Source organism: Saccopteryx leptura, chromosome 3 (genome assembly GCF_036850995.1).
Source record: "Saccopteryx leptura isolate mSacLep1 chromosome 3, mSacLep1_pri_phased_curated, whole genome shotgun sequence".
Classification (NCBI taxonomy): Eukaryota; Metazoa; Chordata; class Mammalia; order Chiroptera; family Emballonuridae; genus Saccopteryx; species Saccopteryx leptura.
Window position 1 is genome coordinate 101,364,586 of NC_089505.1, and position 17,046 is coordinate 101,381,631.

General features: G+C 54.4%; 1 protein-coding gene across 2 annotated transcripts in view; it reads right to left on the reverse strand.

Annotated features, from left to right (window-relative positions):
* RUNX3 (RUNX family transcription factor 3) overlaps positions 1 to 17,046 on the reverse strand; it is a 60,304-nt gene that overhangs the window by 25,681 nt on the left and 17,577 nt on the right. For both annotated transcript variants that reach the window (XM_066375462.1, XM_066375461.1), the window contains exon 2: positions 337 to 611. In XM_066375462.1, coding sequence (XP_066231559.1) covers positions 337 to 611 — 275 coding nt within the window. The remainder of the gene's footprint in view (positions 1 to 336; positions 612 to 17,046) is intronic.

A 17,046-nucleotide genomic window follows, 5' to 3' on the forward strand; every position in this document is an offset into this window, starting at 1 on the left:
GGTTCTCTTCTCCCTTGTCCGCAGGGCTGTGTCTGAGGGCTCCGGGTTGGAGGGGAGCCCATCGGCTCGTTACTGTATCAACGTTTCGCCGCAGGGCTCCCCGAAGGTGGAGGGGGGGAAGCCTCTCTCCTAAAAGTCACCCGTGCGGGGTGCGTCCAAGAGGGAAGGCTTAAGTCTCCGCGCTGCGACACCGAAAGGGCCCATCGCCCAGCGGCCTAGCTTTCGCTGCGGGGTCGCGGGAAGGTCCCCTCCCCTTCGTTCTCCGGCTCCGGCTCCTGCAGCTGAGATGCCCAGAGCCCCAGGGCCGGTGTCACCCTCCCCGGGCCCTGCACTCACCTTAAAGGCGACGGGCAGCGTCTTGTTGCAGCGCCAGTGCGAGGGCAGCACAGAGCAGAGGAAGTTGGGGCTGTCGGTGCGCACGAGTTCGCCCGCGTGGTCCGCCAGCACGTCCACCATCGAGCGCACCTCGGGCCGGGCGCGCCCGCCGGGCCCCACGGCTGCCTGCGCGCTCAGCGTGCCGCTGTTCTCTCCCATCTTGCCGCCGCCGCCGCCGCCGCCGCCGCAGGGGAAGGCCGTGGAGGGAGGTGTGAAGCGGCGGCTGGTGCTGGGGTCTACAGGAATACGCATAACAGCGGCCGTCAGGGCGCCGGGCGGGCGGCGGCGGCGCGGCTCCCCCGGGGGCAGCCGGCGCGGGCGCCTCCTTGGCCGCCGCTGCCGCGAGAAGCGGGAAAGCAGAAGCGGCCGGGCCCGGGCCTCAGGGCGCAGGAGGCGGCGCCCGCCCGCAGCGAGGCCTCGCAGCCCCGACGGCCGAGCGCAGCCTGCCCGCTAGTCCCGCATTCTGGGCGCGCGACCCTTGTGCGCCCGCCCCTCGCGGCGGTCCCGTCTGCTTCGGCCGTGGCGCGGCTCCCGCGGACTGTGCCGCCGCCGTCCTCCGCCCCCGCAGCCCGCTTGCGGCCGCCCCACCAACTACGCGGCCGCAGCCCCAGAACAAATCCTCGAGAATCAAGTGGCGGAGCAGCGGCTGCTGGCGCGCGGGGTTAGTACCCCGAGGCCCGTGGGGCGGGGCCGGCCCGAGCGACGCGTTGCGCAGCCAATCGGAGCCCCCATCGCGGGCACCTCGGCCGCGCTCGCGGGGGGGAGGACCGGGGACCGCCGAAGGCCGCCCCACCCGGAGGGGCGGAAGGCCCCGCCTCGCTGAGGACGCCCGGGGTCGGATCCCCGGTGCGATAGCTCTAGGCTCCTCGAGGGTTCTAGGGAACCGGGGCCGAGGTTAAAAATGTGTTTAAAACGTCCGGGTCCTACAGAAGGCTCGTGTGCCGCCGTCTCTGGGGCCGCGCCTCCCCTTCTCTCCCCCTTCCCCGCTGCCTGCGGTCGGGCCTCCCCGACTCCAGCTGCTTTCGGCCTGCGCTGCCTGCATCCTCAGTGGGGAGCCGCGGGGGCCCCAAGGCGGGTGACATCGCGCGGGGAGCAGCCCAAAAGAGGCTTCGCACAGCGGCCTCTGCAGCTCCCAGCCTTGTGCAGCTTTGTGCAGCTTTGGTCCCGGCCTCGGTGCCAACCCCCAGGGATAGAGAGGGATGATGTCCCCCGCCGGCCCGCATCCGTTTTGGGGGCGACTAACCCCGTTCCTCTCTGCTCACCCCTCAAAATTACTGGCAGGATCACGCAGGCCTCACTGCGTCGTTTTTCGTTGTGGAGGTTTCTAGCTTCTTGAGAAAACACGATGGGGCCTGAAAAACGCGAGTGGTTTTCCCTACTCCTATGCCCCCAGCCCCCGTACTTGTAAGCACGGTCCTGCATCGTGGAAGAGGACGCCAGTTGGTGTCGAGAAGGAAACTGCGGAGTACGGGAGGCCGCAAAGCAAAGGGCCCCGGCTTCCAAAGGAGGGAATTTTCTTCCTCCACGTGGACGCAAACAGCCTCCCGGAGCTCCGTCTTCCCAGGTGGTGTGCTCCGGCCGTGCGGCAGGAACGCACTAGCTCTGCCGAGGCTCGGTCTGCCGCCGGCCCTGGGTCCTCGCTCGATCTCCTGGCGGCGCGGCCCAGCCACTCCCGGGGCTTCACGTCAAACAATCCTTGCTTCTCTCGCCTTCTAGGCAAGGCGAGCGGGCCTAGGGACCGGCTACAGAGGAGAGGGGAATACTAAAAGATCGAGCCTGATTCACTTGGGATTATCGCCTCAAATGCGCTCCCTGAAGTCTGATGAGTGAACTCGTGCCGAGTGATCCTGCTGTTTTGAAGACTGGGCTGGACATTCGTTGTTCCCGACCCTCGACAGGTGCAAAAGGACGAGTTCCAAGCCTCGGGATCAAAGAAGTACAGAATCCAACGGTGACTGCAAGATCCCGCCCTCGATCTGACCCCGGCCCAGTGAGCGCCATTTCGTCGTTGACAAACGAAATCAAGCCCGGCGTGCACGGGAGAGCAGACGGGGTTTGGCCCAACCTCGACCACCGTGAGAGCTGGTCCCAGGCCCTCTTAGCGCCTCCCATCAGCTCCTCTGGCCGTTTCGAGTGCGTAGACGGCGAGGGCCCATTACTGGATTTTTTATAGAGCGCTCACCAGGCCCGCGCGCTCTCAGGAGCGCTGCATTAGTAGGGAAACCAGAAGAAAGCGAGGGACCTGGACCTTGGTGCGTCCGACCTCTGGGAGCTTCCGAATGAAAGGCCGGCCCACAGCGTCGGAGCCAGGTAGGGCCCGGGACCTGGGAGGGCGGGCTACGCGTGCTGCCCTGCAGCGGCTGGGGAGCCAAGGCCCGCATCTTGCGGGGTTTGTCATTTCGATTGGTCTATGGTTTCCGTTTGCACCCGTGCCCTTACTTGTTTCTCCACCCAATTTCTCCCTCTTATCCGACGGCGGGTTTATATACGGGTTTCCTGAGCATGGAGCTCCTGTGGGGCTCGGCACCTGGCACAGCGCCCGGCTCGGCACCAGCCCTTGGGAGGGCGCTCGTTGAAGGTGGGAGCCGGAACCAGAGAACCCTGGTTGTTGGCGCCAGGGTCCCCAGCCCGAGGTCGCCCGGGCCGGCGGAGCCAGAGAGGGAGCCGGGGCCGGGGCGGGAGCCGGAGCAGTTCCGGGAGCCACCGCTAGTTGGTGCCTGCACTCTGCCAGCCGCGGGGTTGCCCCCTGCTGGCCCTGAGCACTCACGTGCGCCAGCTGCGATCCCCGTGTTCAGGCGCCGAGGATCATCTCCTAAGAGCTGCCCTTTCTGGACCGACGTCCTGTCCGACTCTGCACCATCTGTGCGGCCATGTCTCGAACAAACCCAAGGTTTTGTGTCATACCGAAGGCTGCCCTCCCCGTCCCGAATGGACATAACGCTTTGACACTGATGCTTTCTGCGTTTGCGTTTCAGACATTGGAGGGTCCTTGTACCCTCTATTCCGCAGAACATTCTTTCCGACAGAAATGCAGTTCTTTCCTGCCCTGTTCTGGGGGGCGAGGGTGAGGAGGACGCATAGAACAGACCAGCTCGTGCCCAATTTCGACCTACCTCTTCCACGTCCTGGAACCGACAGACCTAGAGGGGGCTCTCCCTCACCCCGCCTCCCCCTTCCCTTCTCCCTCTCCTCTCTCTTTTCCCCTCTTACCTCCCTCCCTCCCGCCTTCTCTCTTTGCTCTTTGGGAAGATAGTTGGACAGTTCCCACTCCCTTACCAGGAACACGTGGATACCCTTTCCCTTCCCCATCTTGTATGAACAGCCATCTCCTCTATTTCTAGATGAACGAACACGATGATTTCTCTTAAAGACTCCCACCTAAGAGCATCCCAAGTAGTCTGCGGCAGGGTGAGGAAGCGGGGAAGTCTGGGCCTACCTTGGCCAAGAGCTGGGTAAACAGGGCTGCAGAGCCCCTGTTCTGGAGGTCACTCCTTTACACTGTTCCTCACCCCTGGGGGAGGGTCCAAGGGGTGAGGATGGCCCTGCATCAGGAAGCCCTCTTTCTGTCCCTGGAAGGTGTCTAGGAGTGAGCTCTATCTACATGCTTTCCTGGTAAGGAGGTGCTGGCGAGAGAGCGTCCAAGGGCAGATCTGATTCCTGGAGAGTCCTGGTGCTTGGGGAGGGGGAAAAATCCTGTATGTGCCAGACAATGGACATATAGGCTCTGGAAGACCCAAGAGGCCCCCTGTTGTGAAAGGAGCTTGGGTCTGCAGTTCCACTGCCTTAGTATGCTTGTTCCACCACCTACTCTGATCTAGGGGAAATTGCTTAAAACCTCTTTGAGCCTTATCTGTGTTATCTGCAAAGTGGGGGCTAAGAATAGTGGCCTTTTCATAGAATCATGTATAAAGTGCTTAGTGCAGACCTGGCACATAGGGGGTGCTCCATCCATGCGAGCTGTCACTATTGTTAGACTGTAAAAATAAGGTCTGATTCTTATTTTTAAGGGCCCTCTACCAAGGGGACTATTTGTAGGGGCCTTTGGCAAGTCCCTTCCCCTCTCTGGGCCTCACACTTCCCATTGTGAAATATCCAATTCTCATGTTCAAAGCAGGGTCATCCTGCCCCCTTGGTTCCCTAGGGGCTGCCCAGGGAGGTAAAGACTGTCTGTGTCCTGGCTCCAGACAGAGCTTGCAAGAGCGCTTCCAGTATCCATCACAGGGCTGCCTGTGGATGCTGACAATTCCCCTTCCTTAGGTTCTCAGACCTTCACTTTAGAAACCTACTGGCCCCCACCCCTACCCCTCTTCCCCCACAAGCAGACAATTTTCTAAGTAGGAACTGGCCTCAGCTGACACTGTCAGCCACTACTTCCCTCCCGTCCTCCCCTGGAGGCATCTGCTCCCTTCATCCCGAGTCTCACAAGACCCCCAGTCTAGTGACAAGACAAGCACAGAGGACTGTCTTCTAGAAGCTGATGATTTCTACCACTCTGGCTTCCGCACCCCAACTCCAGAGTGATACATAGCACCATGCCATCCTCCTGCCTGGTGCCCTGGGACTCAAGGTGGGACATTCCTGTCCATCACTGAGCCTGACTTTCCACTTCTGTGAATGGTTCTAACCACTCCATTTTACAATCCAAAGGATTAAAGACCTCATCTAGGAGGGGTGGGGCATCGAGTTTCACCAGATCTAAAATACCATCAATTGTTCCACGTGGAAGAAAAAGAAAGACAATACTGCTAATTAAACCAGCACTTGCCTGCATCCTGGTTCCAGATACATATTTATATGTATATAATTATACATTATATATATATTACACATATTATATATAAAGATATATGTAAAGTTAGCAAGAAAAAACTGTATTATGTTTGAAGGGTTGTTACATCAGGGTTTGAGGCTTTAACCCCAAAGAATCCAGCTCTTAGCCATCCCTCCTGGGCAGCCTCTGAGCCTCTGGAAGGCTCCAGAATGTGCAGGCAGACAAGTGCGCTTCTCAAATTACAGAGGTTTTTTTTGTTTTTTTTTTTTTGAAGGACCAGACTCTGAGGGGAGGAGGGAAGAGCTGGGGGGAGCGCTGTGGTTAAGATACAGCTACTGGCTCTGCCGTTGAGTGGCTGTGTAACTTGTCCACCTCTCTGAGCCTTGGTCCACGGGCCAGTATAATGGGAAGAGCAGTGACAGTCATGTTTGCTGAGGAGTTACCGTGTCCAGGCACTGTGTTGGGGCTTTAAGGGCATCATTCCATGCTCACAGCAATTGTTTGTGGTGTTACTCCCATTTAAATGAAGAGAAACATTGCCTAGGGTTTTCTGGGCTAGGGAGAACCAGAGCCAGGTTGAAAGCCCCATCTGAATCAAAATTTAGGGAGCTGAAGCACCACCTGGTTATGCACATCCCCTTCTTTATTGAATAAAGTAATGGGAAGAGCCAAGTATATAGATGTTGAAAGTGCTCAATAAACATTTGCTATTCTGATGGTGGTGGAACGAGAGGCAATAAAGGAGGTTGAACAGCCACTATGGACTTGGAAATCAGCAGGGCCTTCAAACCCGGCTTGGGAGACAGGGGGGGCGCTGCGGGCTCATCCCGATGCTGAGGGCCTCCCACCTGCGAGGAGGTGACTCAGCTGTAGTCCCCAGTTTACAGATGGGACCACAGGGGACCAGGAAGGGGGAAAATGTCATCTGAGTAACCAAGGAAGAAGCGAGACTGAGACTGAGCTTGGGCAAGGGCAGGGGGCAGCATAGTGCAGCCTGAAGAGGGGTCCTGACCTCCTCCTGCCTGGAACCCTGCCCACCCTGCTGGAGCATGTAGGCAGAGACCCGACCAAGACCAGCACAATAGTCCTGAGGACACCATCTTATGGATGAATGCAACCTGTGAGCATCCATCACCAGAAGGAGAAATGCCAGAGTCCCCATCTGAATGACAGGAGTACACTTCCACGATCTCTCTAGGCGCCCAGCAGGCTCCCCACAGGACTCTGGCTGGCGGAGTTTCGAGTTTCGCTGTGACCATGGGTTGGAGCCCCCCAGACCACTCACCACCTCCTCAGGTGGTGCTGGCTCCTGGTGTCTGGGCTGCAGGGGAACCCTTAGCTCCCAGACCCACCTCACTGTAGGTCCACGGTGAGAGGGCGCCCAGCTTGGGGGATGAGAAAGAGAGGGAGGGAAGAAGGCGAGAGAGGTCATCTTAATGGGAGCCTGGTTCAGGGAGGCAAGGCAGGCCCCGTCAGCAGCTAAGGAAGTGAGTTCTGGGTTTTGGCTCCCACCACTGAGCCTGGCATTCTGACTACCCTCCTTGCTTCTCACTTCGGTCCTCTATAAAATAGAGAAATAATTCTGGTAGAGCCCTTTGGTCTATGACTAATAATTGCTCTAATTTATTGGACTCCAGCCACGTACTGAGGGTTTTAGCCTAAACTCCCCTCATGGTAGAGATTTTATTCTCTCCCTTTTACTGATGGGGAAATTGAGGCTCAGAAAATAAAGAGTTTCTCGGCTCTGGGCCTCAGAACCTGAGAGCCCTTCTCTCAACATGACGTGATCCAAGCTCTGTCTCTTGGCTCTGTCCAGTTGGCTGGTCACAGTGCCTTAGCCTCTCCATCCACAGAAGGGCATGGTACAGAGCTATCTGCTGGCAGAGCCCTCAAATCAGAGGATTCTTCTGTGGGTGAGGCGGGGATGGCGAGAAGGACCTGGGCAGCTTGGAGTTCAGGAGGATTCTGGGAAGGGTGTGACGTGCACTTTCTCCAGCCCCAGAGTGGGCTTCAACTCGGGCGGTCGGGGAGAGAAAGGGCTCCCATCTCATATCCCCTAGAGCGGAGGAAAGACAGGAGGATTTCCAGGTTCAGAACGCCTCCAAACCTTAATCAGGTGGCAAGACTAGGGGACAGTCAGAAACCAATTTTGGGAATAGGATTGTAACCATGGGAGAAGAATCCTGACCTCTATCCGTCTTTTCTGACAACAGTTAAGCTCTTACAGCATGCCAGGCCTCATCTCACACTTTATACTTATTTATGCCTCACAGTAATCTTACGAAAGACATACAGTTATCACTCCCATTTCACAAATAAAAAACCTGAAGACAGAGAGGTTAAGTAATTTACTCAAGGACACACAGCTGGGAAAGTGCAGAGCTGGGATTCCAACCAGGCAGCCTGGCCCCCTAGCCCACGTTCCTGACCACCACACTCTGTTTTCATGGACGAGAATCAGATGCTTGAAGTTACAGTCATAGAATAGAATTAGAATCCTGGCAGGAGAATTGTGGGCAGCATTCAGAATTTTATAATGTCAGACTCAACAGGGCTCTGAGATACCATATCCAAATCTCCCATTTATCAAATGGCAGAACTGAGGCCCAGGGAATGAGGGGAAAGGCCGCACTTCAGGTCACAGCCTAAGCCAAGGGCACAGTCTGGAACCCCCTCTCACCCCCTCCCACTGACTCTGGTCCAGGATGCCTTCTTCTTCACGGCAGGTCCTCCTCACCCCACCGCCCACCCAGTGGCTCCCGGGCCCAGCCAGTCCCATTAGAGATTTTCCACCTCCCTGAAAAGGTCCTAATGACTGTCAGTCCTTGTGAAGCTTTAATTAATCTCAGAGGCCGATGGCTCGAAGGAGACCGGGGCTTTGGCCTTACGCAGATGAAGATTACAGCTCCATTTCATGTGGTGGAGAAGGAACGCCTCAGACATTCCTGCCAGCAATAAAAGCCACATGGCTTTCCAGCGTCGCCCTTGGAAAAGAAAAAAAGCGCAGGCCTTTGCGGAAAGAAATCAACTATGTGCTGTATGCATGGCAGGAGATAAAAACGGGCATAACGAGGTGGAGAACAGTGGCCTTTTATGCTGCCTGTGATGGCCACCAAGAGTGGCAGGGTCCAGCAGTCACGATCCCAGCTGCAGCCCTGGGGGCAGGGGGTGGCCCTCTGCACAGTGACGGAAGTCACAGTGGAAGGACCTCAGCCCCTTCATGTGAGCTGGGTTTGAGTGGCCCCCGGATGTCCCTCAAGCAGGACCAGCGTCCTGGCCTGGGACCCATGCAATCGCAGAAGGCCCTGCTCTCAGAAGGGCCCTGCGCCTGGTTTAATGCTCTGCCATCACTGCCTTGAATTTCTTAATCCTTTTTGAACAAGGGATCTGCTATTTCATTTCGTGCTGGGCCCCCCCAATTATGTAACCAGTCTTGCCCACAGATTACCCCATCAGCCAATTGCCACGTCTCCTGGCCCCACCACGTGCCCAGTAGTGTTGTTGAGCACCTGTTTTGTTTACATTATCTGAGATGAACTTCAAAATAAGCTGGTAGATTGAACAGCTGTGGAAACTGAGGCTCAGAGAGGCCTGGATTGGAGTCAGGGACCTCTGACTCTAAAGCAAGTATATTAACCACTCTACATTCTGCAGTATCTCATCTTCTCCACTTCCCAGGGGTGGGGGGTGCATTCAGCCAGGCTTTGTTATTCTCAGATACCAGAAGGGATAACTGAAGCCACAGAGGCAAAGGTGCTTATGGTCACCCACAGTCAGTGACAAATGGAATAGTCAGTACCAGGCTGTGCAGCAGTGAGCCTGGCCTGGGCCTGGACCTGTTATACATTTACTAGCTCTCTCTGTGCGGCTCACTGCCTCAGTCCGGCCTGGGACAGACGGAGCAGGAGCCCTGGCCCCCACAGCTTTCTGCTCTAAACATCTGCGATTCCTCGTGACTTCCTCCATTCTTTCATGCTCCAGTTTTCTTCTCCCACCTCCACTGGTTGGGGAAGCAGTTGGGCCTCATATCTTGGTAAACTCAAACAAGTCCCAATCTCTCATGAATCCTGGAGCATTGGGCTGAATGGAGCCTGAAAACAGTATAGACTGGTAGCTTGGGCTGGGCCTGTTGCTCGTGGAGCTGGCTGCTGGCTCCAGCGGAGCCTGCTCCTTATTTCTCGCCGGGTGACCCTGGGAAAATCCCTTTCCCCTCCGGACTTCAGACACCCCGTCAGGGAGAGAAGTGCATGGGACCACACTGATCCCCAGGAGGACTGACCATCTTCAGTGTTCTAGAATTCCGTGTTAACTTCTGACAGGTCTGGGCAGAGGTGGATTTAACGGCGGGCGCACCAGGCGTGCGCCCTGGACCCCGACTTCTGAAGGGCCCCGCAAAACCCCAATTGTACACCTTTTTTTTAATGACACCAAGTATGGTTTCATACGTGCAATTTTAACATTAATAGTACATAATATTTTTTATTTATTTAAAAATATGGTTAACATGTATTTTTATTTTCCCTATCTCTCTCTTTTTTTTTTAAGGGGCCCGATATTTTCTTCTGCGCCCTGGGGCTTCAACCGATCTTAATCTGCCTCTGGGTCTGGGAAAACTGAGGCCCAGGAAAGGTCAGGGACTTGCTCAGGGTCACACAGGACGCCCACAGGCAGTTGGACCTGACTCTGAGGGCCCAGCTCTTCTCTGCAAATGCCTTTGGGAGGCCAGCCCTGGTCTTGCCCCCCCCCCACCCCATGCCCCTGCCACCCTGGCCCAGCAGGCACCCCGGGTGCCCAGGTCTGGAATCCACAGCTACAGGTCCTTGATAGGAGCTAAAGACTCACTTTAGAAACAAATGTGTTTGGTGAGGACAACGCCTCCCCCCCCCCCCATTCACATTTTGGCCTTTCCAAACCTCAGTTTCCTATGTCATTGTCCCTGTAATAAAGGCCCCTTTCCCATGGGTTATAATTTAGCTGGAAAATGGGGAGGAAGAGTCAGACTAAGATCTGAGAGGCAGTAAGGAAGAGAGTGCTGGGAAGTCAGGATGGGAAAGTCTCCACCAGATTCCTGGCACACAGGACACGCACACACACACACACGTTCCTCTTCTCGTGGGCACACTCACACACAGCACACAGCACACATGCTCATGGGCAGACTGTCTCATACACACTGGCAACTCACATGTCTATGTGGATGAGCCCTCATGGAGGCCAACACTGTTATGATGCAGCCACATGTTAATCGGTTAAGTGTATGTGTATACAAAGACTCATAAGGAGACACGCAGACCCACTAGTGTAGACACAGATAGGCCTTCACATAAGGTTGTGAGACATACACACAGCACACGCCAAGGTTGTGCAGACACAGACCATTCTATGGTCTGCCACACACAGACTAAGGCAGGTGTGGAATCGGGGCTCAGAGCTTGGATCTATAATCCAGGTCAACCCTGGGAGGAGTAGAAACCTGGCCATGGAAGTTTCTGCATCTCCTTAATTCAGGGGCATCGACTTTCTAGGTAGTTTGCCAGCCTGGGGTTTCCAGACACTTCCCCAGCATCGAACTTTTAACCTTTCTCCCCAGTATCTACCCCCCTTCAAATGTCATGGAGGTGAGGAGAGCCTGCCTTCCTCGTCCAGAGAACAGTGGCTGCAACAAGAGGGTTGCACACAGGGATCCCCAAGGCAGCCAGGGCTGGAGGGCAGAGCTCAGCCTGAGGGCCCAAAGCCCTGGGTTCAGGCTCAGGCTGAGAGGTCCTGGGCATGACAGATGCCCTCCCTGAGCCTCAGCCACCTCAATGGGGCAATTCCTGCTGTTCAGAGAGGGGGGTGAAGGGGCTGTCAGCATGCAGCGGGGGCCTGGAGAGCACAGCCATCATAGTTCCACCACCCCTGGAGAATGGGTCAGCCTGAACCGTTCTGTTAGGGCCTAGATGACACCTCCAGGGACCTCAGCATGGGGAGTAGTGTAGAAATGCTGTCACGTGATGAACTGTCAAAGCAGCTGGGGACTTTGTCCCGGAGAAGATCAGGCCTGAGGGCTGGGAGCCCCGCTTTCAGGTCTGTGAAGAGCTCCTGGGTAGCAGGGGGCCACATGGAAGTGGCGGATGGAACTAGCTAGAGAGAGAATGAGGCACCTCCCTCCAGGGGTAGAGAGCCGTCTGTCATGGGAGATAGTCAAGCTGAGGCCAGGATAGTGCAGAGGGAGTTCAAAGTGTTGGAAGGGGCAGGAAGCTGGACCGGATACTGGTGTCCAGCCCAGGGTTGGTTCATAGTAAGCATTTATTGATCAAATTAGACAGCGAAACCAAAGCTCCACTTATATATAACCTGTCAATCTGCAATTCCATGCATACCAGCTTTGATTTCCCACTCTGGCATCTTCACCTTCTGGCTGTGTGACCTTGAGTCTCCCCAAGCCTCAGTTTTTTCATATGTAAAATGGGAAGAATGAACCCTCTTTCATGCTCTTGCTTGCCCCATGTAAACTTCTTCAGTAGTGTAGCTCACACCACCTATTGCTGCCTTTCAGTTCACCCCAAAATTTCTGCTCTTATAAATAGAGAATGACATTGAAAGCAAAACAGTCTACAGACTTGCAAGAGAATGGTTAATACAAAGACCAGGGGAGTGGGTCTCCCATCCCGCCATGATGGGGGTGGTGGTGAAGGAGAGATGTGATTGGGGAGGGGACACTGGTGGGAGTCCTTAGGTCCAATCAGTGGGGGCTTTTTAAAGCTAGATGGTGGATGTATGAATATCTGTTTTATTGTTTTTCTCTAAATAATATTTATACATTCTCTGTTACTATATTTTATAATAAAATATTTAAAAAGAAAAGCAAAAGATAAAAAATAGAAAGAGCTCCCTTTGCCCAAACCTCTGAAAAAAGGATGGACAAAGTGTTTGCATTTGCATAGTCACAGAACTGCCCGTGGTGCATCCAAGTTGGGGAGTGTTTATCCTTGGCCAAATCCCTGTTTCAACCAGTTGTCCTCTCCACCAGATCACGCTTAGCTGAGCTATCTGGTGGCCCGGAAGCCATCTGCACTATGGCAACCGCCCCAATATGGGACGTTGTTTGGATGCCCAGCCCCTGCTGAGCATGCTCCCTACCAAGCCTCTTAAATCTTACCAGAGCCTTTCAGGTACATGTCCTTGGGCTGCTTTATGGGTGAGGAGCTGAAGTTCATTGAGTAAGTCTCCTGAACCCAGCTAGGCAGGGGCAGAGCTGGGATTTGAACCAAGATCTATTGATGCTGAAAATGTGCTCTGCTGTCTGTAGCAGGACCAGGCCCCTCAACCATAATAACCAATGCTATCTACACTTTACATGTATTATTTCATTTAATCCTTGCAATAGCCTTCTGTGTAAGGGCCCTTATTATCACCTCCATTATAACACTGGGAAAACTCAGGCACGGAGAGGTTAGTATCTTGCCCCAGTTCACACAGCAGGTGAATGTCAGAGCTGAGCTTTGAACCTAGGCAGGCTGTGTTGCCTTGGCCTGGCCCATGGGGAGCACAGACACCATGGAAGCTAGACACAGCTGTGGCCCAGGTTCCGCAGATGTCCCCCAGGGACCAAAGGCCCACAAGGGTGGATGGCTAGGGTTGGGGGGTGCAGCCAGGGAGATCCGCTCCCAGAGTGACGCCAGCCCCATGCAATGAGCTGTGGCCCTTGGGGAGGTGCTGAGGATGTGGGCAGAGCTGAAGAGACGCTAGAGCAAGCTCATAAATCCCCGCCTGGCATGTCTAGGCCACAGGCTCAGACACTGGGCACTCCTTGTCATTTGCTGTTCACATAACTTTGTCATTGGCAAGAATGTGACGTTCATCATATGTGTGTCTCTGGCTGTCCCTAAGTTGACTTCCGGAAAGGGATCAGGGAATGTGCTCAGACCCAGGGTGGGGGCTGGGCCCTCTTAGCGCCCCATTTCTGATCCTCAATCAAATTAGTGGTGGGCTTGATAGTTTCAAGGTCCTAGCTCACAAAGGCCTGGCCCCACCTCAGGGGCGCAGGGGAGAATGTTCCCAAGTGGGGAGTGCACCACTTGATGGGGGAAGAGCTGGGATGACAAAGAAAAAGAGAAAAAGACACAGATGGAGGAGGTGGCACCAGATCTATTCAGTCAATAAACATTCACCGAGCACCAGCTATGTGCTGAGGTTATTTAAGGTGCTGGGGTTCTAACAATGGGCAAGACAGCCTTGGGGCTTCGCGGAGCTTTGATTCCAGAAGAGAAGGCAGAAGATAGACAAGGAGGCAAAGAAATAAACACACCAACAGACTGGGCAAAAAGTTAGAGAGAGACCGGGTGGGCGGGTGTGGCAAAGGGGTGGCCTCTAATACTTCAGACAGGGTGGTCAGGGAAGGTCTCTCGGAGGAAGTGACATTCGAGCTGAGACCTGGATGTTGAGAAGGACCTGGGTGGAGGAAGGGAGAGGGGTCTGATAGGAGAGCCTACTGCGTGGCGGCGGGAACTGGCGCCTCCCCTCCCACAGGCTTTCTGCCCGCTCTTCTGCGCTGGGCGTGGCCACCGTTTCTAAAACGTTGTTCTCCCTTTTATCTCTTAATTCTCCCACAACAGCCCCAGATGGGGTGAGTTTAAGTAGCCCACTGGCAGCTGGGGAAACTGAGGCTAGAGGAGGGAGGAGCTCCTATAGCATTACTTCGTGCCTGGATGCCAGGACCAGACCCGCCCCCGCCTCTGGCCTCTTGCTGCTCAGGCCTCCCCATCATCCAGCATGTTCGTCAACCGCCCGTGTCCAGGCAGGCTGCACCAGAGCGGAGTTGGGCTGTGGGCACCGCTCCTCGGGGTCACGGGGCTGGAAACGTGGGCCGCTGGGCAGGGCCCGGGAGGGGCTGGGTGGGGGTCTGGAGCGGAAGGCGCCCAGCGCTGATTGGAACAAGGTGGTGGCACTGGGAGCCCAGCCGGGCTTCATTGATCTTGCCCGGTGTTCCAGCCACCGGGCGGGGCCAGCGCCGGGCAGGCTGCCGGTTTTCCCAGGTGTGGGGACACCCTGGGGGAATGGCTTTTCATGTGGTTACGGGGTAGGCCTGCCACCCAGCACGTGGGGGAGGCCAGGGCATTGGGGGCATGCTGGCAGTGGGGGGGGGGGGACTGGAGACTCGGAATCCCACAGCCAGCAAATGTCAGGTTCCTGGACACAGGGTCGCAGACTCCGGGCTCCGAGAATGTTGGGATCTTTGTCGTCAGAGCTCACGTTTATCTGAGCACTCACTGTGTGCCAGGCACAGCTCTGAGCACCTTCTGGTGCTGACCCCCTTTCCTCCTCACTCCACCCTGGGCGGTGGGTCCGTGAGCATCCCCACTTACAGATGGGGAAGCTGAGGCTCAGTGGGGGAAGCAGCCTGTCTAAGGTCACCCAGACAGGAGGTTTTCTCTAGAATATGGGATCCCTAGATAAGAGAATCTTAGAGTGTGGGAAGCACTGTGGGCAATGCTGGGAGGGACCTTGAAGATCCTTGAGTCCAACTCCCTCATGTTGGAGAAATAGGTCTGAGAAGGGAACATGGCTTCTTGAGGTCACAGGCTGACCAGTGGCCGAAAGGAGTCCAGTGCCAGGACCTACCACTTCTCCAGGTTATCTCGGGGGCTTGGCTGATCCCTAAATGCAAGGCCCTTGAGGGCACTGGCCTCCTTGACCTTCAGTCAAGACCTAGTCTCCTGCATGTTACCAATCTTTCTGGTTGGTAACCAACAACTTCCTGCTAGCACACTGGAAGTTCCTTTAAACATCTAATCTGAATCCCTCATGTTACAGGTAAACCCTCTTCCTTCTCATATTGCAATGAGAGGAGTTTGGCTTTTGATGTGAACTCTCTTAGAGTGGGTGTCAGCTTAGCAGAACAGGATGGTACTGGGGGCAGGGGTTGGGAGCAGTTGAGGGCCAGGCATGGGGACAGGCATCACCGAGTCTTCCTTCCCATCACCCCTCTGGGTATCTACATGACCAGCGGCCCTTCCATCTGCTGTCCTCATCTCCTTCCATTCTCCCCTTCCCTCTTCTTGCTCTAGCCACACTGGCCTCCTCTCTGGCTCTCGACGCACCAATCACACCCCCCACTGCAGCGCCTTCGCACATCCTGTCTTTCATATTCTGTCTGTACGGCTCAACTCCCCACTTCATTCCGGTCGCTGCACCCTCTGTGAGACACCACCTATGAGCTTCTGTGATAGGCAGAATAATGGCCCCCAAAATGTCCACATCCTAACCCCTGAAACCTGCAAATATGCCGCCTTTGTGGGACTTCGCAGATATGACAAAGGTTAAGGACTTTGAGATGGGGAGATTATTCTGGATTATCCATGGGGGCCCCATATACCATGGGGGTCCTTACAAGTGGAACAGGAGGCAAACAGGGCAGTCAGAGGGAGCTGTGATGTGGAAAACTGATCGGAGAACCGGAGCGATGAGCAGGACTTGACCCAATGTTGCTGAGTGTGAAGACAGAGGAAGAGGCCACTAATCAAGGACAGTGGATGGCCTTTAGAATCTAGACAAGGTGAGGAAATGGATTCTCCCAGAACCCCCAGCAACACAGCCCTGTAACCACGTTGATCTAAGCCCAGAGAGACTTACTCAGGACTTCTGACTCCCCAAACTGTAAGATAATAAATTGTGCTGTGTCAAACGTAGTGATTTGTTATAGCAGCAATAGGAAACGGATACGCCTCCTCCCCAGATTTACATTTATATTTTCATCATGGCTTGACAAATTATATTTTTACTTATGAATTGCTTTCTCTTTTCCCCATAAAAGGAAGGCAATGTTTTTGTTTTCTCATTTGGGATTGCATTCCCAGTTAGAGTTGCCACCTTTAGCAAATAGAAATACAGAACACCCAGTTAAATTGAACTTCGGGTAATCAGCAAACTCTTTCTAGTATAACATTGTCTCAAATGTTGGGATTATTCAGTCTGTCTGAGATTCAAGCAACTTGAGCATTCTGTATTTTTTCTGGTGACTGTTCCCAGTGCCTAAAAAAGTGCTTGGGTCCATTCTAGAACCTCAATAAATATCTGGTGAATGAGTGAAATGAAGGAATGAGTGAACATTAATTTCTAGCTTAAAAATCCTATGGCTTTCAGGATGCCTGCAGGTATAAATGGAAATGATAGCAAATAATAAAAGCGAATGGCTTCATAGCCCTTCTTATATACCAGGCACTGTTCTGACTGCATTGTAATTATTTATTCACTCAGTTTTTGCAGGAACCCAATGTGGTCATTATCCCATTTTCCAGATAAGGAAGCTGAGGCCCTGGAGATTTAGTAGTAACTTTCTCAGAGTCACATAACTATTAAGTGACAGAGCCTGCCAATTTAAGACCCCTGAAGAACCTGGCTCACAGAACATTCTGGCTTTTTCTCCTGACCCACTCCCTCTCCACCCCCCACTCAGCAGATTCTTTCTCTCTAATAGCCCATGTTGCCTTGGGTAGGGGCGCCCTCCCCCATTCTCTGACTGCAGAATTCTTGCTTGGACACCAAATCCCTGTGCTAATTTCCCTTTGTTGTGAGACCATCTCTGACACTCCCAGGAGGACTTGGCTCCTTTCTCTACTACTCCTGTGGCCCCTTGTTGCAATGCACTTTAAGGACTTGCTGTTGTGTCCTTTATCCCCCAGATGGGGACTTCCCTGTGGACGGAGACAGGTCACTTTCAGCTCTTTGGCCATAGAACTTAGAACTCAGCCTGGCTCTAGGGGGTTCCCAGAAACATTTGAGGATGAATGAATGAATGAATGAATGAACATCTCTCCCACTTTCAGCCTCAGTTTTAGAATCTATGAAAGGTAAAGAACAATCTTTGAGCCTCTCGCCCCCAATCTCTTAAAACAAAACACATTTTTCTCTGATTATAA